The 25814-nt window shown below is 43.6% G+C and overlaps 1 protein-coding gene across 1 annotated transcript in view; it reads left to right on the top strand.

The window, feature by feature from the left end:
* WDFY2 (WD repeat and FYVE domain containing 2) overlaps positions 1-25814 on the top strand; it is a 270430-nt gene that overhangs the window by 26938 nt on the left and 217678 nt on the right. The window contains exons 2-5 of the mRNA XM_065730295.1: positions 1909-1976; positions 9631-9704; positions 16587-16641; positions 24049-24199. Coding sequence (XP_065586367.1) covers positions 1909-1976; positions 9631-9704; positions 16587-16641; positions 24049-24199 — 348 coding nt within the window. The remainder of the gene's footprint in view (positions 1-1908; positions 1977-9630; positions 9705-16586; positions 16642-24048; positions 24200-25814) is intronic.

The following is a 25814-nucleotide window of genomic DNA, read 5'->3' as shown; positions in this document are numbered from 1 at the left end:
CCAGCCAGTGCTCTTTGTTTTCATTCACATTCATTTTTTCTCTGAATTCTTTAGAAGCTTCAAAAGTTCTGTGTTTCACATCTGGTGGGAAATATTAGATCAAATACACAGAGATGTGCAGAACTGCAGCTGAAAAAAGATGCTCTTTTCTGAGGGCTTCTCTCATGTTCAGCTGCTGGTCCTTCAGCCTGAGCCTACTTTTAGAGAAATGCTGATTACCCAGAAATGGTTTATGAACTGAGGTCGGTTTTTTTTCTTTCAGTAGTCCAGAGATCTAAGAGAAGGAAGTTGTAAGATGTAAGGATTTTTGCACTTCTTTGTCTGCTTATGCGTAGATTTTGGAAGTTTTATAATGCTTAACATAGCTTTTAAATAGTTGCTTTAAAGATATGGGTAGTAATCATCCTTAATGTAAAAATAAGTTGTTTACAAGACCTTTTGTTTTTCTTTATTTAAAATGAATTACTGGAGAGAGAAGTATTTCTGTAATGAGTTACATGAACAGACTTGCTGATTATTTTCACTTTCAGACCCTTCAGATAACATCTGCTCTTACAATGCTTTTTTCTCAGTTTGTATGAGCAGTAGTGGAATAGGAGTACATTTGACTCTGTAATGAAATGAAGTTAGTGTGTACCTCCATAAGAAGCATGCACTAGTAAAAGTACTTTCACTCTTAGCAACTCCACCAGTTTTTGGGTTTTTTTTTTTGTAAGTAAGCATAAAACAGATTTTTTTCTACAACACAACTTGGTTAACAAGTTGGTTTTTTTGCTGGCAAGTTTAATTTTCTTTGTGGTAAAGATGTAACATTATTATCATGTTCTCCTCTCCTTAAGCCTTATTTCCATGTTTCATTAATTGGACAGAGTCACCGTTGTTTGTTTGGTGTGTATTTTCTTATTGCAAGTTTTAGGTTTGCTGCAAGAGAATAAAGCTTATATTCAACAATATTTTTTTAGATCCTTCTTGTATCTCCTGTCACGTAGTATCTTTGGTGGAGAAAAATAGACATGCCTGTCATGGAAGAAAATGAATTGTGCTTAGTTATCCAAGATGCTGTCTTGGATAACTATGTTTTCTAGATAAGGTTAATACATTAGTGTAAATCAGGAAAGCAGGGAATGCAGAATTATATTAAAAGTTCAATTGTTAAAACTGGAGATAAGGATTCAAAGAACAGTAAGGCAGGTAAGAGTTGGCTGAAATCTGGATGACAGTGAGATGTGCAGGAACAAAGAGGAGCTGACTGCTGAGATTAATTGAGGCCTGGCTGCTAGCTGTTTTAGCTAGTGACACTATGCATATCTTGATGAAATCAGCTGATGAGATGAAGTTGGAAAAGAGTCTCAGTAAGAAGCTTTAGAGATTGGACCCGAAGAAGCAAATGGTACCAAGGACTAGAGTAATAAATATTTAAAGACCCAGCTTCTACCTCAGTTCATATCACTGACTCAGGACACAAGTGAAAAACATCTTGTGTGCAATGGGCAAGGATGAGCTGCATGCTGACTGAGTGATGGGGGCTGCAAAACTGATGCCAGTTTGAAAAGCAAAAGACTGGGAAGGTTTTCTAGCAGAGGGAAACTGCTGATATGTTTGTGGAGATGTTGGAGTGCTGCAGAAGGTCTAGTTGCCTCTGTTTAAAGGCAGCAGCTCTGAGCTGACCAAGCAGAGGAAGACTTCCAGGAGACTGCCTTGTAGGGTGTGTTCAGCTTTGTACTGCGTGGTACCCTCATTGTCATGTGTGCTTGATGTGTAGGCCTGCTGTAGGAGTTTGTGTGTTTACTTCTCTGTGAACGGATTTCTTTTTGAACATGGCCTTGTGCATTCAGCATCACCGGTTTGTTTTCATTCATAGTTACTTTTTCATTCTTCCTCATATGTGTTTTGTTTTTCCTTTCATAGAACAGTTCGTGTCTGGCTGAAGAGAGACAGTGGACAGTACTGGCCCAGCATATACCATGCAATGCCATGTAAGTATAGGGAAATATTCATTATCTACTCTGTATTTGCACAATGTCTTTTTAGATTTTGATGGAGCTTAACATTTTATGGCCATTTGTGGGCTTACCACTCCATATTAAGTTCAACACTTGAGTAGTTCTCTTAGTTTCTCTGAAGCTTTACCATGTTGCATGCTAATGCTCCTGAGAGGCATTAGGGAATATAGCAGCAAACGCATAAAAATATGGTAGGAAGGGACAGGCATTTATGTGAACAAATGTGGAAGCTCAAAATATAGTCCTGCATTCTGCCACTAATGGAGTCCATAAAGCTTTGTAAGTCCCCAGTATAAATCACTGCATGTGCTCAATCCATTAGAATGCAATGGTAAATGGTTTTATTTGTTAATAACTTAATATCCTGCAGTAGCTAATACAATAGAGGGGATACTAGACAGAGAAGGCTGGTTTTCCAGTGAAGGCACAGAATCATATTACTTCACAATTAAGATGTAGAAAACCAAGCCTTCCTCACAGATCTCTCCAGTATAATCTGATGTCTTCTATATCAAAGAGAGTGTTCATGCTTTAAAAGAAACTGCAGATCAATGTCTGTTTTTCCTAGAGGTAGTTGAAGAGACTACTGCCCTGTCTTAACCTGTCTTGAGTGCAAGAGAACAACTTTGCAGGTCATCAGCAGCAGAAATATGCTGATGCTCCTCAGTAAACTCAGATGTTCTGGGTTAGCCTGTCTCTGGAAAGTGGATATTATATCAAGCAGGTCAGGGAGCATTTATCAAGTCCCACTGGGGCATTCTTACTGTCTGGAGAAGGTAATATTTTAAGCTAACTATTTTAATAGTTAGATTTGCTGGAGGATTTCCATCTCCATGATGCGTAAGATGTTTAATAGGCATAAATGTTTAACAGTTATAGTAACATGACATCATCAGTTCGGGGCCATAGAGTGGCTCTGGTGTTTGCTTGCCTGCTCCAAGAAAGCATTCATTTGGTAAATAGAGAGGAAGATCTTTTTTTTTTTTCTTCCTTTGCTGATGGATGGACTCATAAGAGTCATAGAATGGCCTGGGTTGAAAATGACCTCAAAGATCTTCTGGTTTCAACCTCCCTGCCATGGGCAGAGTTGTCAACCACTAGAGCAAGCTGCCCAGAGCCACATCCAGCCTGGGCTTGAATGCCTCTAGGGATGGGGCATCCACAACCTCTCTGAGCAACCTGTTTCACCCTCTAAGTGAAAGACTTCCTCCTAATGTCTAACCTAAATCTACACTTTCTTAGTTTAAAACCATTCCCCCTTTTCCTATCACTATCAACCCATGTAAACAGTTGTTCCCCCTCCTGTTTATACACTCTCTTCATGCATTGGAAGGCCACAATGAGGTCTCCCCAGAGCCTTCTCTTCTCCAGTCCAAACAAGCCCAGTTCTTTCAACTGGGAACTGCTCCTCAGCCACACGTTGAGGATCAGGGCCCTGGCAGGCAGGGATAGCTGGGCCACCAGTGAAGACCAGTGCAAAGTACTTACTTAGCACCTCAGCTTTTTCCATGTCTAAGGAAGCCAGTTCTCCATCCTCATTTATCAGAGGGGGAACACTCTCTATCTCTTCCTATGTATGTACCCATAGAACCCCTTCTTGTTATTTTTCATATCCTTCGCCAAGTTCAGCTCCATCTGTGCCATGGCTTTCCTGACCTCTGCACACACAGATGACATCCTTGTATTCTTCCCAGGCCACACGACCCTGCTTCCACTTTCTGTACATTTCCCTCTTTTCCCTCAGTTTAAGCAAGGTCCTTGCTCAGCCATGCCAGTCACCTGCCTTCTCTACTTGATTTCTTCTTCTGGGGGATGGAGAGCTCTTGCTCTCACAGAACAGTGACCTTAAAGAGCTGCCAGCTCTGTTCTGTTCCTATTCCCTTAAGGACAGTTTCCTGGGAGATCCCATCCAGCAGTCCCTTGAGCAGCCAGAAGTTTACTCTTCTGAAGTTCAGTCCTGACTCTTATTTTTTGCCAGGCCCGCATTCCTCCAGATCACAGTCTGCACCAGGACATGATCACTACAGCACAGGCTGCTTCCATACTTAACCTCTCTAATGCTCTTCTCTGCATTGGTGAGGACCAGTTCTACTAGGGCTCCACCTCAGTTCAGTCCGACTAGTACCTGGACCAGGAAGTTATCCTCAGCAGACTCCAGGAATCTCCTGGATTATCTGCCACCCACTGTGCTGCTATCCCAGCAGATATCCAGGTAGTTGAAATCCCCCATCAGGACATGAGTTCACGAGCACAACACCTCCTGCAGTTGAAGCAAGAAGGCTGCATCAACAGGGTCCTCCTGATCAGGTGGCCTGTAGCAGACCCCAACCACTAGATGTCCCTTACTGGGCTGATCCCTGATTTTAACCCATAAGCTCTCAACCTGGTCATGGTTGTTAATCAGACACAGCTCTCCGCAATCTAACCACTTCCTAGCATAGAGAGCAAATCTCCTTCCCCCCCCTACCCCGTGTGTCCCTTCTGAAGAGCCTGTCTCCCTCAATCACAGTATACCAGTCATGAGATTTGTCCCACCACGTTTCTGTGATAGCAGCCAGTTCATAATTTTCCAAGCACATCATGTTTTCCAACTCCTCCTGCTTATTTCCCATGCTGTGTGCTCTGGTGTAAAGGCACTTCAGCTGGGCTTTCTGGCACACTGCCTTTCTAGAAGGGCCTTCCCTCAAACCTCTGAAAGAAATCTGAAGTTTTCCCCATGCCTTCCTACTGGGAATTTCCTTGAAATCTCCTATGACAACATCCACAAGCCCTTTCTCTGTCCTGCTGACCTCCACCCTTTTCCAATGTCAACAACTGAACTACTCACTCCGCCCTAGCAAGCGACATTTTCTTCCCCTTCATACCCAAGAATATGTCAAGAATAAGAATATGTCAATCCTCAAAAGTATTTTCTGTTCAGGATTTTGCTCAGAAGCTATTGGAAAGCAGCTAATGATGTGGCAGGCTGTGAACCTCTGTCATGGCTAGTCAACCAACTAGTCATGGCTTTGATTCCCTTGACCTGTCCAAAGAGGTTTGCTTTCCCCAGAGAAACTGTAATGAAATGGCACTTCTCACTTCGCAGTTTTCTTAGCTCTTCCACTGGTCTTTGAGTGGCTGCATTATTGCCAGTAATAATAGCTGTGCTGGAAAAGGTTGAGTGGATACAGACCCACTCGGAGGGGGCTATTTTCAAGTTCCTTCATGAATCTGAGCACCTGATGCAGTGCCTTCACTTAAGGCTGGTAAATTTTTGAGTCATGAGACATTTAAATTATACTGAGTTATTCACCAGTTTCAAGAATGATCAAGTATAATTAAACACTGGAGCAATGCCAATTATGTTATCAACTTGAAAATCTTAGGGAGGGCTCTTAGTAAGCCGCTGCACAATTATGCATTCGCATTTTGGCTGTTTCTGCATGGATCACCTTGTTTGATTGTCCTCTGCTTTAGGTTCACGTCGTTTTTTGTTGACTAGAGAGCAGAGGTTCTTTGCGGAAGAAATGTAGTAGGCATGGTGATGCTTTTGTGCTGCTTAGCAAGCTGTGAGAGTGGCAGTCCCACCTACAGATAACCCATTAGCATGACTCATGGCTGGTTACAGTGCTGCGTGACCCACACCCTTTTCTAATTTGTTGTCAGGTAGCCTTAATAACTGAGTTTGCAGCCTGGGTACTCTGGGGGGTGAGGAGGATGAGGCACTGAGGCTGAGCCAGCCATGTGCTTTGGTCAGGCTCTGCTACCTGACAGAGCCAGCAGCACGTTCTGGATGTGAAGCCCATTAAATAGCTGCTCGAGATTGTAGATTGTTCTGACTGGGGACATTTTTGTTGTTTGGGAGTGGACGTTCCCCAGTTACAGTTTTCTGCCCAACCAGTGGGTGTTTCTCTGGTCAGAAAGTAGTGGACAACACAGCAGCCACAGTTTTGAGAAAGAGTGAGCTGCGAGTGTTCAAACCAGGTCACTGAGCAGCCAAGCCTCTGCAAGGAGAAGGGAATGGAAACCCTGTGGTGGATATCGTTTCTGAGGTCTTCTGCTGCTTTCTCAGCCGGAGTACCACAACAGTATTAAGTACCAGAAGGTCTTTGAGAAACAGAGCGTGGTCGTGGATGCTGGTGGCTGGAGGTGGGTTGCATTCAGCCACTGATTGATTCACCACAGGCAGACCCAGTATCAAAAATACACGTTGTCAGTAAGGCAAACTAGGTAAGCTGAGTGTCTGACTAGTTCATGTCAGAGTTGTCGGAACAACTGCCTCAACAATGGACCTCTGAGCAGGTTAATCCTCGTGGTTAGATGTGTAAGTTTTTGATGCAGGTGGAAAAAATAAAAAATACGAGTAGGTATCGTAGTCAATACAAGTAAACTTTGCATGAAAGTAAACCACTGCAAAAGACCCAAACCCAACCAGAAAAAAACGAACCACCTCTCTCAGAGGGAGAACTGAGTAAAGGCTTTATTGTAGTGAGGGATGGTGGAGTGAGTATCCAGGGTTTGAGGCAGAGAGTACATGGTCTTATGATGGTTTTGTTTAGCTAACACTTTGAGGCAGATGGTCAAAACTGTGCAAAGCAAAGCACAACCCTTAGGTCTTTCACTGTGCCACTTCTGGCACTCTGAAAATGCAGATACAGAGTTTGTATTTCTTTTCCACTTCTGTCAGCTTCTAATTGAGAAGACTGACTGTTGAGAGCATGAAGTAATTCAGGAATTCTGTTTTCAAAGGCAAAAATGAGAGCATCAGTGCGTATTTGCCCTATATCAAAGATAAAGAATATAGCCAGACCTACGTGCCAGGAATACCCAGCCCATCAGATCAGATCCAACCTCTTGTAGTGTGAAATCCAAATCATAGCTAGATGTTAAAGCAGAGAGCCTTCACAGTGCTGTCATTTTTCCTGGCTGTTATTTTAAAAGGCTCTTTAATGTCTTGGAAAATTAATGTTGTGGGTTTTTTTTTGTTTTGTTTTTGTTTTTGTTTTGTTTTTCTTTTTTGTTCCCCTCCTTATAATGAGCCCAAGTGGTTAAGTATCTGAATGTCATTGTCTTAACTTTCATGTGAAGTATAAGCTGCTGCTGTCTGGTCACAACTGGTACCGTTTCAGTTACATTAGTGTAGCCAGGGCTGACATTCATTTTTCCAAGAGTACGTATTACTTTACAATTCCTTTAGGAAAATGATGATAGCAAAGCATCATTATGCTGCTATGACAAGGTACATGTGGGTTTGCAACTCCAATGTGACCTCTAGCAGCACGTCTCACATCTTGCTTGCACCTTTGGTATCTGAAGTGCATGAAGCTTTCTGGAAAAAGCATACTTGAAATAGCAGATTTAACTGAGAGTTTTTCTCTGTGAACTGTTTGTTTGTCATCTTCAGAGTTACTAATAGTTTTTTCAATGTGTGCACACCATCTGACATTTTAAAGCTGGAATGTTGAATATGCCTGTTCTGGTATTAAGTGCCTTTTAAAAGGATTTGATGGTTACTCTGCTAAGAATTGCTTTGTCTCTGTCAGCTTTTTCTAGCACATCCTAATTCCACTTTGACCTAGAAGTCTCAATATCATAGCAATTGTCCCACCATATGAAGGGAACCACAGAATCACAGAGCTGTAGGGGTTGGAAGGGACCTCCAGAGATCACGGAGTCCAACCCCCTGCCACAGCAGCTCCCTAGCCCAGGTTGCACAGGTAGGCGTCCAGGCGGGTCTGGAACGTCTCCAGAGAAGGAGACTCCACCACCTCTCTGTGCAGCTGTGCCACTGCTCCGTCACTGCACTGGGAAGGAGTTCCCACACACATTTGTGCACAACTTCCTATGCTTCAGTTTGTGGCCATTTCCCCTCATCCTATCACCACACACTGCTGAGAAGAGTCCAGCCTCGTCCCTTTGCCTCCCGCTCCTTAGATATTTATAGATGTGGATCAGATCCCCTCTGAGTCTTCTTTTCTCAAGGCTGAACAGCCCCAGGTCTCTCAGCCTTTCCTCATAAGGGAGCTGTTCCACACCCTTTATCATCTCTGTAGCCCTCCGCTCGACTCTTTGCTTTGTACAGGGAGCCCAGAACTGGACACAGTACTCCAGGTGAGGCCTCAGCAGGGCTGAGTAGAGGGGGAGGATCACCCCCCTTGGCCTGCTGGCCATGGTCCACTTAGTGCACCCCGGGATCCTATTGGCCTTCTTGGGCACCAGGGCACACTGCTGGCTCATGGCCAACCTGGCATCCATCAGGAAGCTTTGAGTTTGCCTTTCCTGGGGGAGAGGTACAGAAAGGAACAATTTCATTACTGTTAGTAGCCATAATGTAGTGTTTCTGTTCTGACACTTTCTTTGAATTGGAGCCTTTTCTTTGATTTAACTCTTGGATGTGAATCTGGTAATCTTCCTGCTTGCAGTTAGTTGTCCCTTAGGAAATGTACTGGGGGTGTGCAGTACTAAAGGTAGAATAATTTTGTTTAACAGCCACCATAGTCTTTCCTCTCTGTGATATAGCTCTGCTGCTAACTAAACTAACAGATCTGCTGAGCTATGAACTGTACGACTTTAGATGAGACTTTGCTCAAGTGGAGAATAAAACAAGTACAGGGCACTGTAAAAGTAGGAACTCTGAGGCTGCTAGTAACTAAACCACTGTATGTAATCACAGTGGAGAGTAGAAACTGGGAAGGTGGGAAAACTATTAAAAGCACATCTGACTGAACTCAACATTTATTACAAGAATATGATTTAATCAATGCCCTTAGCACTACAGAAAGGGGCTGGGTACCTTTCCCTAGTCACAGTGCTGATAAGTGATTACTGAAGGTTTCTGTGGGGACAGCATGCTGCTGTGCTGGGTGGTAAAAGCAATTCCTGCCTTCTGAGTGCAGCCTCGTGGTATTTTGAATAAACCAAGCATACCACTTGAGTTATTACAAGAAAACTGTTTTTATCCTTTATGTGAACCTCTCCATATACTTGAGGGACTGATTCATGAGCAGTTTAAGAGTATATCCTGGTATTTATTAGTGTTGATGTAAGAATCAATGGCTAGTTTTCCAGAGTCTTGTATTTTGGCCATAGCATGTTATACTGTAATAATGCTCTCTGGGGAAATGATCAGAGAGCAGTGGAACTGACTGCTCTTCATACTGGCTGGAAGGTCAGTCCCTGTTAACAATGGTTCAAGTTAACTTTCTCACTGCAGGTGTAGGATGTGAGTCTTTGACAGCGTTTTTCTTTTAGTATTCACAAAGGCTAGGCAAAGTGTTTTTGTTTGGTTTCAAAAAAGTCTGCCTAAGTTCTTCAGCTAAATAAATCTAAAATTTGTACTGAGATGTCAGGTACCTCTCGTATCAGTACACCAGCACAGTTCTTGTATGACACGCCTCATGCCCACTTTCTTAAAGCATTAGTAAGGAAAAATGAGGAAGCTGAAGCAATAAGTAACTGTTATTCCGTGTCCTAATGGGATAGGACTGAATTAATTGAACAGGCACTGTTCTTTTTTTTCAAATGTTTCTCTATTGGAAGGGGGCAAAATAGTGAAGCATCGTGAAGCATGCTAGCTGGTTTTAGGCTTTCCAGAACTTCAAGAAAGTCGCAGTTTTGTTAACTTCATCATCATGTTCATTTTTTTCAGCTCCATGTTCATGCATGTCTTTTAACCCGGAAACCAGAAGGCTGTCCATAGGTCTAGACAATGGTACAATCTCAGTAAGTACATACAAAGATTTCTAGTTGAAATGCTTCCCTTTTGAGAAGTATGTGTGTGATGGGGTGAGGATATTTTTGCTAGTGTCTGGGAGAGAATTTTTACTGCAGTGGATCTAAATCTGTAGTATGGAAAGTGATAGATTGCTCCAAATTTTTCTCTATCCCTCACATAAAGATCGAGTGGAGTTTGCAATATTGATTAGGCAAATAAACAATATTAATTTGCACGTCTTAAAAAAATAAAAACATAAAAATCAGCTGAACAGCTGTTATTTTATTAAACGAGTGTCTTGTTAATCATGGCGTACCACAGTTTTCTGAAAGCAGCAACTGAGAAGGGAAGAATAATGTTTGAGAGGCAGAAGATGAATTTCTGCTCTATATTTAGCTGCTTTTCCAAGTTCCAGGGTTCACATTTTGTTTCCATGTCACTTCCTCCATAGGAGTTGCTCCTAAAGGCAATGCTCTCGCCAAAAGATTTGGTTCATTAACATCTCAGAGATCTGTGTGTATGGAAAGGAATCGGGATATTAAAACAAGATTTGAAACAGAGTAGCAGTTGACCTTAATCGTTGGATTTTTCTTGTGGAGTAGCTGATGAAATGTTATGTTACCATATAGAAAGGAGCTAGGGGTCAGGGAGGGGTTTCTCGCCTGTGCCCCATCAATAGACTTCTCCTCCAGTTTAAGATCATTTTATTGTCATTTCCAATCTTGCTGTTGTTGCTTCTGCTTTATGGGTGTTACAACTGAATGAATGTTTGCAGGTTGACATAAAGGCAGCTGTCTGCACTAAACCAAGATGGTATTTGGGATTGGATGTATAACCCTTTTAGCTGTAGCCTATGAGCTGTTTCAAAGATGCGAAGGTTTTGACCCATAAAGCTATCAATGGCTCAGCAGCAGAGGTTTTTTGGTGGTCATAGGAGTTTTCTACTTTTGTATCTAGGAGATGGGACAGCTGCCAGAGAATTCCCTGCACCTCTGAAATTCTCTCCTTCCCACTCTCCAAAATAGCTTTAATTTTCCAGTCCTACTGAATGCATTTGTTTTCACCAGGCCTTTGAGGAATGTGAAAGCAACTGTAAAAAAGGCATTTAAGTATTCCAGCTTGATGAAAGAGATGTCCTTTATCTTTGTGTCATTTTGCCTTAAAGAGTCAGCCTGTTTTCCCTTCCAGAGCTAAAGAAGGTGAATGAGGTATGCAGGTGGTAAACCAACCTGTTATTTGGGCATTTATTAGCATGCATTGCTACATCTAAGGTAGAACAGTATTTGTTGCCACGCTCTACTTTTCTTTTCCCTTCTTTGGGCTACAAGTAAACAGGAGAGAGAAGGACTGGTCTGCACTGCTTCATTTTGTCCCTCCTAGCTTTAAGCAGCTGTGTAGTACAGGATTTTGCAGAAAATATGCTCCACAAACTTTCACAAGCGATGAAAAGTTTCCCTCTGCAGCAAACCCGAGGCTTGCAAGAAAAGCCACAACTGTATTACGTTACAAGACGTGTTGAAGGTGGAGGAAGAGGAAGGGTTGCCCTGTACTGACTACTGAGGTGTTAGGGAGAATCTAACAGCAGATACTCAAGGGTAGGTCACAAACACCTTTTGGAGAGACATCCTGAGCACAAATACAGGAGTATGCAAGTAAAATTAGTCTAGCACAGAAGTGTGCAAGCAGGGTCCACAGAGTAAGAGAAGTTCCTGCAACGAGGTGATCTTAGTGCACTGCTACTGTGTAACCCTCACAAGAAATGTGCAGGAAATTCACTTCAGTAGCTTGAAATAGTTGGAAATTGGTCAGCTGCTACAGCACCTTGTGTGTAGGGCAGAAGAGCTCTGAAAGGCTTTGTACATCTCCACTTTGTATGGAAGGAAAGAACTCAAAGCAAGGGCTGTATAAACTAATATAGCTCCCACAATGTCATATGAATCTTTTTGTGGCACTGCTTTTACTTTCATACATAAATGTGGATAGGAAAGTGAAACTGCCTTTTACGTTAAACTTTGGAAAGTTTTGTGGCTTTTGGTTAAATCTGACACCCCAGAAATGCCTGTGGTGCCTTTTGAGAAGGATGGGCAGCAGCAGCATTGTTAGATAAAGGTGTTCCTGTGAAGACACAGTGAGGTGAGGTTTTAGGTCCCGCTTTTCCTTAGGAAACAGAGTGACAGTTTTTGCTTCTACAAAGATGAAGAGATTGTTGCCAACCTTTTGTGGCTTCTCAGCATGCAGGCTGCACCAACGTCTGTGCAGCATCGTACTTTCTCCTGAGTGAAAGTTTGTCAAGCACCTTAAAGCACCAAAAACCCCAAAACATTCTTGTGATCATTTTTATACCTTGCAATCCCTTTTTTAGGATAAATGGCACTTGTATTACTTTTTGTGTTAGGGACAGCTTCAGGTTGCTTTTGGAAGTCAAAAGGCACTTATGTAGCAGTCATAAATTCCTTCCTCTGAAGTGAAGGAAAAAAGTTTCTAATGGGTGCAAGTTTCTCAATCTACCACAGTAACAAGCAACAGAGGAAAGGTCTATCACTTGGAGTAAATAGGAGAGTTCACTGCCAGGATGCAACTCCCCCACTTAATTTCATCTCAGTTAGCTTCCTAGACAAAGTTAATCTTTGCTCTGCTGCCAGTAGAGAGGTGAATTGCCCTCGCGGATACGCATGTTACTTCCTCTGTTTCTGGGAAGATATATAACTGAGGCATTTAGTTTTTAGCTAGCTGATGATGAATGAAATTGAACTTTCCATCCGGCCTTGCTTGTGTCCAGATGAAGCTATTATATACTTGGAGAAGGTCCAAAAAGAAAACAGGTCACTAGAACAGCCTTCTCAGAATTCTTTCTTGGAGATGGCACTTGATATAGATTCATCGTCCACATCATCTCATCTTGCAGATGTCCACACGTTTGGCTGTAAACAGTACTGTGAACACCGAGGCTCTACCTGCTGGTGTGCATCTCTGCCACAGTGGGAAGTGTAATGGTTTTTCCTCCAATAAATAGCATAACATTTTCTATCCTATTCTGATTTTTGCACATAATGAAGTGAAAACACTCTAATCATTTTATAGACGTTTCTTTGCAGCAGATGTAGATGTAGTCTCTGACATTAGATTTAAGAGTATTCATTCTCCTCAATTTCTGAAGCTAGTTTGCTGTTCTCTGGAAGACATGGTGAGAGCACTGTCAGTCACTTTATTAATAGGCTCAAGTCAAGCCCCTAAGGAGATCCACACTGTGCTGTCAAAATGGCATCATCTGGCAGAGTGTAGACTGTAAATTCCCTGGGGTGGGAGCTAGGCTGTGAATGGGTAACACGTACCTGATATATAAAGAGTATTAACTCTGAGTGGGACTCGATTGTCTGTGCAGAAGTCTCTAGTTCTATTTTGTGATCCATCACTTGATGTCCACCTGCAGCTGTGGAAGTGCACGGCTCTTCTTTAGACTCTGTCATGTCAGCCAGCCCCCATGGCCAAGGATTCTGACATAGCACGCACTAGAGTGTGGGGTTTTTTTTTGTTTACCTTAACACAAATAACTAGAACACAAGTGGTATTTGCAGGCTGAGAATTTGTAGAAGTCTTAAACTCAAGAGGGGAAGTCTGTGGTGTGTATATGACACAGTGTTGAGTTGTGCTCTACGAAGTTAGAGCTGTAGCAGTGTCATGGGCATTGGGTTGGCCTTCTCAAATGCTCAGGACTTCACCATAAAGGCTTTCATAGTAGCTGTCAGTGATGTAATGGTAGTAAAGTTTCCGTAAACAGACAAGATTGATCACCAATGTTTTCAGCATGGCAAAAAACATAGTAAAGAAACTCAAAGGAAAGAAAAAAAAAGGAAAAAAACCAAACACACACACAAGAAAACCCTCTGAAGAGCAAAAGATGACCTTGCCAGAAAAATGTTTAATCCCTGTGAGGAAGGTTTTCAGTTTTGCCATTCTGAGCTCTCTAATGTGTCACAGTTCCTCCTGTGCAAAAGCACTGTCACAAGGCTCAAATCTTTCCCTGTTCTATTAACAAGCACCAGCTGAGCTGTGTGGCTGACCTCAGCCTTTCTAGCTCATTTGGAAGAGCCCAAAAGCTGCCTAATGAGAACTGAAGCATCAGCAGCTCTGAGTGAAATGTTGATGTATGGAAAGATAAGAGCCAGTTTCTGTTGGTACAACATTAAAAAGATGTAGTCAGTGTTTTTGAAGTACAGAAGCAACAATGTATGTGCAATGGGGCATGAATCTCTGGAGCAAGGTGCCCTGTGTTAAATTACCTGTCTGTTGACGTAACTGAAACATTTGGCCTTGAGAGGAATAGGGGAATGTGGGCAGTGGGGGAATGTGGGCAGTGGGGGAATATGTACAGGGGAGCGAGAAGGAAAGAAACTTCAAAATTAGAAAACGTGAAAACAAGGAGGTGACTTTCAAAGTAACAAATGCATTCAGGGGAGAAAATAAGATGTAAGGAGTCTTCAGGGGCTGGGGGAGAACACGTGATATCACAGCATCCAGCATTCAGGTTAATGGAACTGTGTTCATATTGTACTGTGTGTTCATCTCTTTAGATGGAGTGCTGTATCAATAACACATAACTGTGGCTTGTATTAAAGCACACTGAATCAATACTTGGCTAAACCTTACTAATTGCAGTTGTGTTCTGATTCACTGCATTGTAACAGAGATTCAGAAGACTTTCAGTCTTGCATCAACTTATCCACAGATAACTGAGCAGAATGACCACATCAGGTTTGTCAAAGGCAAAATGCCAAAGCAGAATTTGAATGCACATTGTTCCTCACCTCTGCAGTTCTCATCAGCCATATCTGTGAGTCACCCCAGTGCAGTTTGGGTTCAGTACCAGGACGGGCAGATTGATGGGAAAGACAAACACATTCTCCCACCACGTGTTACAGCAATTAAAGCTGTTTCTTTTCATGCACTGTCAGCAGACAGTTAATGTTCATAGAAAAGGGTCTTTAACTCAAGTGGGCTTTGCAGAGAAGCATTCCTTGCAGTGGTTTAACATTCTTCAGGCAATGGTTAATTAAAACCACTTCCCCTGTAAGTTGGTAGGGAGGAATAGCTGATTTTTAATGCTCTGTGGTTTGTAGAGTTAAGGTGACCCTGGTATAGAAATCCAGCTGACTTAATTGATTTGTCACCACTGTTTAAATAACACCCTTCATTGTAATCCTCAGCTGCCAGAGGAAAGCTAAGAGGAGGTGGATAATAATAAAGGAGTGGAAGGTGAAGTAGAGCAATTCAAGAGAACATATTTATTACTGATTTACAAGCAGAAAACTAGGAACAGCAAAATACATAGCTGCCTCAACCCACTCACTGTTGTTTCCTGGAAGCCAGGATCTGTAGGCTTTCAGCAGATGAGTGTGGCAGCCTCTCCACCTCGGTTCCAAGCAGGAATTATGTTGTATTAGGGATGATCCAGGTGCTGGAGAGCTGTGCTCATTACCTGGAGACCTCACAGGATATGCAGGGTGACTCTCCTTGTTCCAGTTTAGGAAAATCGGGTAAATATCAGCATTTCACTGGTCAGAATGTTTGCTAGTACTCTTCTGCACTAAACATTTGATTTGCCTTAAAAACAGTCCGTAGGCTCATGAAGCCCAGTCCTCTCCATCACTGCTTTTGGCAGTGCTTATGCATGAATATTACACAGCTTTAAAATGCAGCTCATCTTGTGTTCTTATTTTCACACTACTTCGAGATTAAATGAGCTAGGTTCTACTGCTGGCCCTAAGCTATATCAGCCCAGGGAGTTTCTGTGTAGTTTGCTTTAAATAATTAATGTGATGTGTTTTCAAGCTCTGTGTTTTTTCTTGCATCTCTCTCAGGATGATGTGTGTGCACACGGTTACCTGAGGGCAACTGGGAAGTGGGTTCATGTGGTGGTGCTGCAGGGCCCACTCTTGGCCAGGTGTTTCCTCCAAAGTGAGGCTGCAGGAGCTGTGTTGTGACCACTGCTTCCCCTGCTCTGAGCAGCTCCCCTCTTCACAATAAGCAGCAGGAAACCCCAGGTGCTCATTCTGTTTAACCACACAGGGCTGCTCCAGGAGCTGAGACCTCCACGCAGACGCTTTACTGCTGATTTTCATCATTCCCGTCCTCTAAAAGACAATTTAAAGATGGTTAAACAGCAGCACCAGGGCAGCAGGATTGCAGAGCATCTCCCCGTAGGGGTGTTCTTCCCTGATGATAGAGAGAGCCAAGCTGGGTCACTCTCTGGGCAGCCACGTGTGCCTGTGCATGACTGCTTGGTAGCCACAACAGAGCAGTAGCAAAGCAAGATAGTCTGCTTCTAAGATACCAGAATAAATAATAATTGGTAGTGAGATAAAATCTAGGTGGAGGGGAGGGGGGAAGTCTGTGTTTATTTGCCTGAAGTACTGAGAGACTTTTGAACAGAAATCTGTTCTTTGTAGATTATTGGTACATGGTTTGGACAGAGCGTCTCCAGGGGGCTCTCACATGTTTAGTTGGAGCTTCCCGAGGTTCAGGTCGGGGTGTGCGTGCAGATGTGCGCACAGCTGTGTGCACAGATCTCTCCCCCAGCAATCCTGAGCTGAGACGTTTGCTATGTGCTGGCATTCAGGTCTGCCACTTTGTGGTACTCTTTCTCCTTTGTAGCCAGCCGTCCTGACAGCTTCTTAAAATCTTTTTAATGGCTCCTCTTTTGTCTCCACCTTTCTGTTCAGAAGCACTCTGAAGCTCTGTTAGGCCTTTTTGAAAAAATGAAGCAGTCTGTGGGTTTTTAGATGGAGGTACTCAGAAGTAGCAAAAACATAGATTCAAATGGCAATAGTCTTCGATGCTTCACACCTCTAAACCCTGTTTCTTTGTTGGTTTTTGTCTTTCCCTTCCCCCAGGAATTCATCTTATCAGAAGATTACAACAAGATGACACTAGTGAAGAGTTACCAGGGTAAGAACCATGATTTGTGCTAATTAGTCTGTATTAATTTTTATTAATGTGCTTTTAAGGGGTGTGGATCGAAAGATTCTCCTTTACTGTAATTTTTTAAACTAATATAAATGCTGTTTTTATCAGTAGATCAATACTGTGCTTTGTCCTGAGATTGTGAGACTTTCACGGAGCTATTTTGTGCTCTGTTTTTCATGTTAAGTGTACCTTAGGAATGTCATCGTAGGCAGCAAACCGTCTAAAATGCAAGTGTGCAGGGGGAAGAGGAGCATCAGTTTTTGATTATTAATAGTACTGTGTATTTAATGAATCTATTTAGAAAGCTGTTCTTTGGGGCTGTAGCTTTTGGGATCACAGAATCACAGAGCTGCAGGGGCTGGAAGGGACCTCCAGAGATCACGGAGTCCAACCCCCTGCCAAAGCAGCTCCCTAGCCCAGGTTGCACAGGTAGGCGTCCAGGCGGGTCTGGAACGTCTCCAGAGAAGGAGACTCCACCACCTCTCTGTGCAGCTGTGCCACTGCTCCGTCACTGCACTGGGAAGGAGTTCCCACACACATCTGTGCACAACTTCCTATGCTTCAGTTTGTGGCCATTTCCCCTCGTCCAATCCCCACATACTGCTGAGAAGAGTCCAGTCTCATCCCTTTGCCTCCTGCTCCTTAGATATTTATAGATGTGGATCTGGATCTTCTTTTCTCAAGGCTGAACAGCCCCAGGTCTCTCAGCCTTTCCTCATAAGGGAGCTGTTCCACGCCCTTTATCATCTCTGTAGCCCTCTGCTGGACTCATTGTAGGAGATCCCTGTCTTTTTTGTGCTGGGGAGCTCAGAACTGGACACAATGCTCCATGTGAGGCTTCACCAGGGGATGAGCATAGTTGTATTTCATTAAATGCTTGTCTTAGTAATCTCAAGATTATCAGTGGATACCCATTGTACTAAAAGGTCCCTATCTTTTCTAATTCCACTTTGGTATTTGTTAGTGGGATGTTTTAAGAAACATAGCAGTTTATACTTAGTAAACTTCTAGAGGACACTGCACTTAGGTCAGGTATTCTTATAAAAGTAACACATAACAGCTACAACTTACTCCTACACTAAGAGAGGTGATCTATTAGGTGCTAAGGATGATGTTTCTATAGAAAAGTCTCTAACATGTTGGCTTGAGATCTCTCTCATACCTTTAAAAGTATGTATTTACTCGTGAATTTAAGTTTCTATACCTTGAAAAGTTGAGAGGATAATATAAATCCAAGTGGAGTCTCTGGGTATAGCTTTGTAACCATCAGATTTAAAAGGTATGAAGAGAATCATAGAGTCGTAGAATGGCTTGGGTTGGAAGGGACCTCAAGCATCATCAAGTTCCAGCCCCCTGTCACAGGCAGGGCTGCCAGCTGTTAGACCAAGTGCTAGATCATCTTGCCCAGGGCCCCGTCCAACCTGACTTCACACACCTCCAGGGATGGGGCATCACAGTGTCTCTGGGAAACCTGTTCCAGCACCTCACCACTCACTCTGTAGAAAATTTTACAGACATCTGATGTAAATCTCCCTTCCTTTAGTTTAAAACCATTCCCCCTTGTCCTATCACTACCTGTATAAAAGGTGATTTCCCCTGTGTTTACAAACTTCTTTTAAATACTGGAGGGCTGCTGTGAGATCTCCCCACAGGCTTCTCTTTTCCAGACTGCACAAGCCCAGCTCCTTCAGCCTGTCTTCATAGGAGAGGTGCTCCAGCCCTTGATCAGCTTTGTGGCCCTAGAATCTTGAAGAGTATGGCTAAAATGTGTCTGCTTTTAAATGTTCTTCCATGAGTGCAGGGTGAGCTGTAAAATCAAGCCAGAATCACCACGTTGTTTCAGTCTGAAGAAAAGAATCAGATAATGATGAAATGTACATGTGAATGAGACTGCTGCAGTCTCACTGTACAAGTCAATTTGTCAATTTGTGACTCACTCCACGGTTCCCAGAGCTTGATCCAAATGGGATTCACGTTCGAGCTGTTGCACTGCAGAGTCCTACTGGCTGCCCCCTTTGTACCTAGTTTTCCCACTGGCATGCCTGGGTTCAGTCCTGTAGGGTACTCACACCATACGGATTGTGAGCTGAAGTTTACCGATTGCATATTTGCATCACAATACGTGTGCAGATGGGCATTTGGTGAGACCAACAGGGAAGCAGGGGGTGCCACTGTGGAGAACTGTTGTGCTGGCTGCAGGGCTCTCTGACAGTGCATTTGAAGATTTTATCTGAAAGCTATGTACTTATTTTAGGGCAAGGTAAGTGACACCTGTGCCCAGAATAGTTAGCACTTCAGCTGTAGGACAAACCAGATCTTTTGCAAAAGGCATTTTTCATATGCCAGTCAGAGACCATAGACAGTGTTTGCCTTCGGGTGCTCAAACCTGAGCATGCAACACTTGTTGTCTGCTGCATCTGTCTGGGGCACAGAGCCTCTTCTCAATTGTTCTCTATCACATCCAAAATTTGATGTGTGATCTTTTCAGTGCTTAAACTGATAAACATATTCCACAGATTAAAGAATAGTGACATTCTGAGAGTGATTTAGATTTTCACAGAATATCACAGAATGGTGTGGGGTGAAAGGGACCCCAAAGCTCACCCAGTTCCAACCCTGTGCCATGGGCAGTGCCACCCAGCAGCTCAGGCTGCCCAGGGCCCCACACAGCCTGGCCTTGAGCACCTCCAGGGATGGGGCACCCACAGCTCCTCTGGGCAGCTGTGCCATGGCCTCACCCTCATAGTGAAAAATTTCTTCCTGACATCTAACATAAATCTCTCTTCTTTTAATTTAAAGCCATTCCCCTTTGTCTTATCACTGTCAGACTGTTCCCTCTCCTGCTTATATGTTCCCTTCAAGTACTGGAAGGTGCCAGTAAGATCTCCCCAGAGTCTTCTCTTCACCAAGCTGAACAAGCCAACTCCCTCAACCTTTTTTCATAGGAGAGGTGTTCCAGCCCTCTGGTCATCTTCATGGCCCTCCTCTGGACCGGCTCCACATTCTGCTTGTGCTTGTTTTTGGGTGGGGAGAAGAAAGTGTGTTGAGCCAGGCTGCTGGCATCTCCTAAATTTGTGTGTGTGGGAGGGGTATCTGGATAGTGATCCCAACTGTGCAAGGGTTGAAGAAGCAGTAGGTCTGATGTTCTGCTTTCTGTGCATTGCCAACCCTGTGGGCAAATGTTTGTTTTGAGAAAAACGTGCCCCCAGGTACTGTTGGAAATGGATTTTTCTTGTCTCCTATCTCATCCCCACTGAAGAAAGGCAGACTGCTGCCAGTGGTACAGATGGGAATGGTACCAGAAAGGGGGAAGGCAGATCTTAGTCCTTAGCGGCAGGAGGGATTTGTGCATAAAAGACAAGACTCAGTGAAGGGCTGCTCACAGCTGCCTCCATCCTGACACTGGATCTTTGCTTACAGGGGATATCACCAGGGCCAGAATGCAGCAGTACTGCTGAGACACAGCCAAGAGAGAGGGCCCCCACTTGCACCACACTGTCTGGGAGAGTATTCAGGGGAGGGACGTTTCCTCCTTTGGATAGGCATGCCATGATCCAGCAGAGATGAGCCTCCCTCACCTGTCCGTGGTGTCTCCCTTCCACAAACCTCTCCATGAAGTACACCTTCCTAATATGGCCACGTTAAGGACAGGGGTTGGGATGGGTAGGAAACAATGAGGCATTGTTCTAAGTAGCTGAAGCTGCTGTAGTGACTAAAGCACTGATTGTGTCTTAAAAAGCCATATTATATGTCTGCCAAATAGTCTGCTGGTGTGTGTGCATAGGCTGTGCTTTACTCTTGGCAGGAGTCTGTGGCCAGATCTGGTGTCATGCAGACAGGATGTGGTTGGCATGGCTCCTTGAAAGTTCTGTTGCAAGGCTGTGCCTGGAGTTGCAAAACCTTTCTTGAAAGGGATCAAAATGAAGAGGTTAAGTATGTGGCACTGTTATTCAATGCTCCGTGGCAAGTTAAGGGACATTGGCCTCTCACAGGAAGTTACTCCTTTCTTTGCATGAAAAAGAATGGCTCCTGCTTTCCCTCCTACTCATTTTTGTTATTATTACTTGCAAAATTATTCTACTCAGTAGGATTTCTGGACCTGTTTCTGCCCCATGCCTTACAGCCTGCCCATTTCAGGAGCGTCCCCTGCCTCCTTTCAGGCCGCCTCACACCACCTCCTTACTACTGCTCTCTCTATGTACAACCTCTTCTTTTGTGCTTTTCTTGCACATGCTGAACTTCTGTGAACGAAGGACCACCTTTTTATTTTTGCTGCTTCATGTCTCTGAGCCTATACTAATCCTAGAGCCCAGAATTCTGCCTTGCACTACTATCAACGTCTGGGATCACAGAATCACAGAGCTGTAGGGGTTGGAAGGGACCTCCAGAGATCACGGAGTCCAACCCCCTGCCAAAGCAGCTCCCTAGCCCAGGTTGCACAGGTAGGCGTCCAGGCGGGTCTGGAACGTCTCCAGAGAAGGAGACTCCACCACCTCTCTGTGCAGCTGTGCCACTGCTCCGTCACTGCACTGGGAAGAATTTTTCTTCTTCAAGTTTCACATGGATGGCGTTCCCTCTAAATGCCATACTTACATTTGTCCTTTATTTCCTCCCTTGCTTAGGTGACTTTCACTCTTTCACTCTGTTCAGATGTTTCTGACATCAGTGTGTGTGTGCTAATTAACGTGTTGGCAGCAGTGCTGAATTCAGAAGTTCTTTGTGGGGAGGGAGGATAGCAAAGTTCTCTCGTGCTCCGCTTCCACCACAAGACTTGCACATTTCTTTCCTATCTTCTCCCTCAAAAGCAGACTGAGAATTGCCTCACCATCCATGGGCAGTACTTCTAGCAAAAGGTCTTGCCTTGCAGGATAAGATTGAATGGCAGATATCCAAGCATGAGTTCAGTCACAAGCCAGCCTAGCAAAATATTCACCAACCATTACCTTCAGTGCAGAGTCAGTAATGATCACAACAGACAGTAGATATTTGCAAAATATTTAGTGTGATGGGTCCCACAAACTTCTTGAACAACTTGTTAAACTTGCTGAGGTTTCTGTGTCTAGTTTTGTGCTTCTGGGACAAAGAAGTCCCAGAACAAGGCCAGTGGAGGGCTGCCAAAGTGACAAGGGAGGTGGGACATGTGAGATGAGAGAATAATAATAATAAGAGAATAGGCCCAAAGGGTTGGTTTTGCTTAGTGTTAAGAGAAGGATGAGATGAGTCTTACAGTGATTTACAGTCACACTGGGATGGGAGGACAGAGTCAGTGCAACACTGCTCTTGGAGGTGTACAGTGAAAGGACAACAGGCAGCAGACAAAGATTGCAACACAGGAAAAAATGTTCAGATCAGCTAGTAGGGATTTTTGTTTTTCAAAATGAGCGAGGTCAAGCATTGGAGTGGGTTGTCCAGAAAAGCTGGCACATCTCAATCTTCAATAAAGAAAACATCCCTGGACAGGCCATGAGCAGCCTGAGCTCAGGCAGCTTTGCACTGCCACTCCTGTGGCAGTGCCTGGGACTGTCTGCAGCACTGCTGGGGCACACAAGCCCTTGGGACATGTTTGTGATCCCATTGGATCCTTGCATCAGCATGGATCCCGACATGGCCCCTTCTGCAGTGCCCCACTGCACTGGTTCTTGCAGGTGCTTGCAGGGAGACCAACAGATACATAAAGACCTGCATTAGTGAGGATCATTGAATTTCTTACCCAGAGAAGAAATCTGAAGGTAGAGAGATCTGTTTGCAAGCCTCATATTTTTTTAACATAACTTGTTCTGCCTTGTAGAGTGTGATCGTAACTCTCATCTGTGCTTTATATTTGTACAGGGTAGACAGCAATCTTTCCATATTGTTCCTCCCATTGAATTTCTCTGCATATCAAACAGAGGGTTTGGGGTGGTTGTTATGCTTCCAGAGATGTTTAATGTTTCCAGTGTGTCAGCTTCTACACTAACAAATGCAAGCAGTCCTCTTAGTGCAACACATGTTGCCGAGTCTCAAAACAGCAATAAAGCAGCAAGCCTGCAGATTGAGGAGCACGGCAGGCACTGTTCCCTTACAGCTGGGGATAATTCTGTGTGTCTTTCAAGCCACTTGTTTTAATAAAAAGTCATCTCAGTCAGTACTTCACAACCAAACCCAGTGGTCATTCATACAAAAATCCCTCTGTAAAAGCCTGGGTTCCGTTGGTTTAGTGAAAAGCTTTTGATGGCTTTAGGTGGCAGCAGAAATTAATTAGTTCATCTGTTTTATTCATTTTGCCCAGCTGTGATCTTTTCAATTTCTTGATTATTTTTCCAATTCCTTTTTAGCTGCTTCCCATACAGAGCTAAAGCTTTCCTTTGGTGTAGTGTTGTGCCTGTGCGTTACTCCTCTTTCTGCTGAGGTGCCAGATCCCCTGGAGCTGGCAGCGTGCTGCTGCATGAGAATCTGCCCTGCTGTCTAAAAACCAGCTCAAAGCAGATTTAAATTGAGCCCTGAGTATTCTCCACAGTGGCAGCTTTGTTGGCGATGGTACAGAGACGGAAAGAAGACTTGTCCTACCTCAAAAGACAGATGGCTCCTGTAGGCATGCAGGGAATTACGAGGGCTGCTCCAAAAAGTAACGCCTCCTATTTTATTTCATTGGCCCACAACACCAGAGGAGGACGTTGGTGGTATGGCAGTAGAGGTTGAAGCTTCCCAGTGTTCTATTATATTTTGTTGCCGTGCAACAGATGGCAGCAGAGGGGCAGTCTGATAAAATGGCCTATCAAAAGTGTGTTCGAGGCAAAGGTGTGTCCCTGAATTCTTCCATGCAGAAAAAATGGCACACACTGACACTTACTGACACTTGCTGAATGTTTTTGGAGACCAATCAGGATGTGAGCACAGTGAGGCAGTGGGTGGTGCATTTCAGCAGTGGTGACAGCAGTGCGAAAGACAGCAAAGTTCTGGACAGCCATGCACAGCTGTCGTACCAGGCAATGAGGAGCACCTCCATCAGCTCATTCACACAAATCAGCAATCAGTGTTGAAAAACACTGCGTTGAAAAACAGTGTTTTGTAACTGATAATTTGGTCTACCGAATAGTGTTATCATGCTCTTTGTATTTGTTGTAGTTTCCATGTAAATAAATAGGAAGCATTACTTTCAGAGCAACCTACATCAATATTGATTCTCTTCTTCCTCAAGCCAGTGTTTGAAATTCAAGAGAGGAATCTTACTTACATGGTAGCTCAAGTCAGTAGAGCTATTGAATGTGATTTCTTTCGATTGGAAAGGTTGAGCAGTGGAACTGGGACTATGGAACAGCAGGGTTGGGAGCAAGGGGGAGGCGTTTCCAGTGGTCTTCTGCCCGTGTGTTCTTTGCCATGTGACTACTGGTCTGTCTGCTTAATTTTCAGCTCATCAAAGCAGGGTCATCATGATTCTGTTTGTCCTGGAGATGGAGTGGGTGCTGAGCACCGGCCAAGACAAGCACTTCACGTGGCACTGTTCAGAGAGCGGGCAGAGGCTGGGAGGTTACCGCACCAGCGCAGGGGCCTGCGGCCTGCAGTATCCTTTGCTGAGCCCTCCGTGTTGGCTCTGCTCTTTGGCCTTTAAACAGCTTCTATATTTGCTTTTGGTTTGTTGGTTTTATTTCTAACCGTCCTCCGACATTTGTGCCCTGCTTAGGCTCAGTGTTTTGTGAGGAACTGTTATCTAAAGCTGATGTAAAACAAAAACAAAAAACAAAAACAACCGTCTGCTCTCCTTGCTTCATCTCTTTAATGTGGGGTGGCATATTTAGGTCTGAGCATTTCTGAACGAAACAATGGGCAATCTGCAACCTGTTGTGGTCTGCCACTGTAATAAATAAGGACAGGGCCCTTGTTTGAAACATGCAGCACTTTCTCTTTTTTTCTGAGAAACAATGGTAACAAAGTAGGTCAGTGTGCTTTTGTGCATGATGGTAAGAATTGGCTTTAATATCAAATGATCAGCACTTGTCCTTCACTCTGGAACAGCCCACTGTGCATTGGGAATTTGGGCTAACTAGAGAATAAATGGCTCCAGAAATGGCACTCAAGTGCCTTATTCACCTAGAGCTGCCCCACCTGCCTAGCAATGAAAAATATTAATTCAGCTTTATTGCAAATGAAAAGGGAAGTGGAAAAGTATGAGCTCTTAGGCTGAAAGCAGCAGTTAGCATAAACAGACTTTTCAGTGGCCCGTAGCATATGTGGTGTAGATGATATGTGTTTTGCTACTTCATGGGAAATGTGTCCAACACAAAATTAAATTCAGAATAAGTGAAATATACAGGCTTGCTTTGTAACCTCGGGCTGAATGAAGGGCAGACTGATCCAAATGGCCTGAAGGGTGAACTCCATTTTTAGTTAATTTTCTGAAGAGTTTAGAAAGTGCAGTGCAGGAATTTGTTCTGCCATTCCTAAAGCTCCCTAGGGAGGCAGACTGTTTCAAGCAATTCCAACTTTTGGAGGATGCTTTAATTTGGGTCATCGGATCATGCTGGTGGAGCACAGGGGAAAGGACAACCTTAAACAAATATTGCAGAAAAACGTGGCCAAACCTGGGATGTTTTTTTTATTCCGACAGTGTCATTTGTGCACTTGATCAGTGTGAAGCAGCTCTTCCTTAAATAAGCAATGAGGAATCTAAATGTGCAATTAAATCAAATGAGGTCAGAATCTGTTGAGGTAGATGGTTCCTGTGGGTGGCTGAATGGATGTAGATGTTACTCCATTTAGAATATGGTGTGTGATACATCTGATGTGGCCAACGCTTGCCAAATATGACATGAAACGTAGATTAGCTCTTGCATCATGACTGCGTTGCCATCAAACTGCTGTTAAAAATATTTAAGGAGATATTTTTCTGGAGGACTTGTGACATTGGCTAGTGTTCTGAGAAAAGGTAAGTTGTATTTGTATACCTAAGTATAATGGTGAAGTTGAAAACAGTTGTTTTAAACAATATTGGGAAAGAGGAAGAATGAACACCACCCAACTTAAGCTGGCAGGATGAGACTTCTCATTCATGGCAAAAGGCTTATTGCAAGGTGTTTTGTGACTTCTTTTATTATTATTATTATTATTATTATTTTCTTTGCTATTTGGTTTAACTCAGGGAGTCTGCATTATTGATATGAACAACTATGAGTTTAATA

Source organism: Cyrtonyx montezumae, unplaced genomic scaffold (assembly GCF_038088225.1).
Source record: "Cyrtonyx montezumae isolate F1298 unplaced genomic scaffold, pur_monq_1.0 scaffold_12, whole genome shotgun sequence".
NCBI lineage: Eukaryota > Metazoa > Chordata > Aves > Galliformes > Odontophoridae > Cyrtonyx > Cyrtonyx montezumae.
Note: the sequence above shows the minus strand (reverse complement) of the source record. Positions and strands in the feature narration are given on the sequence as shown.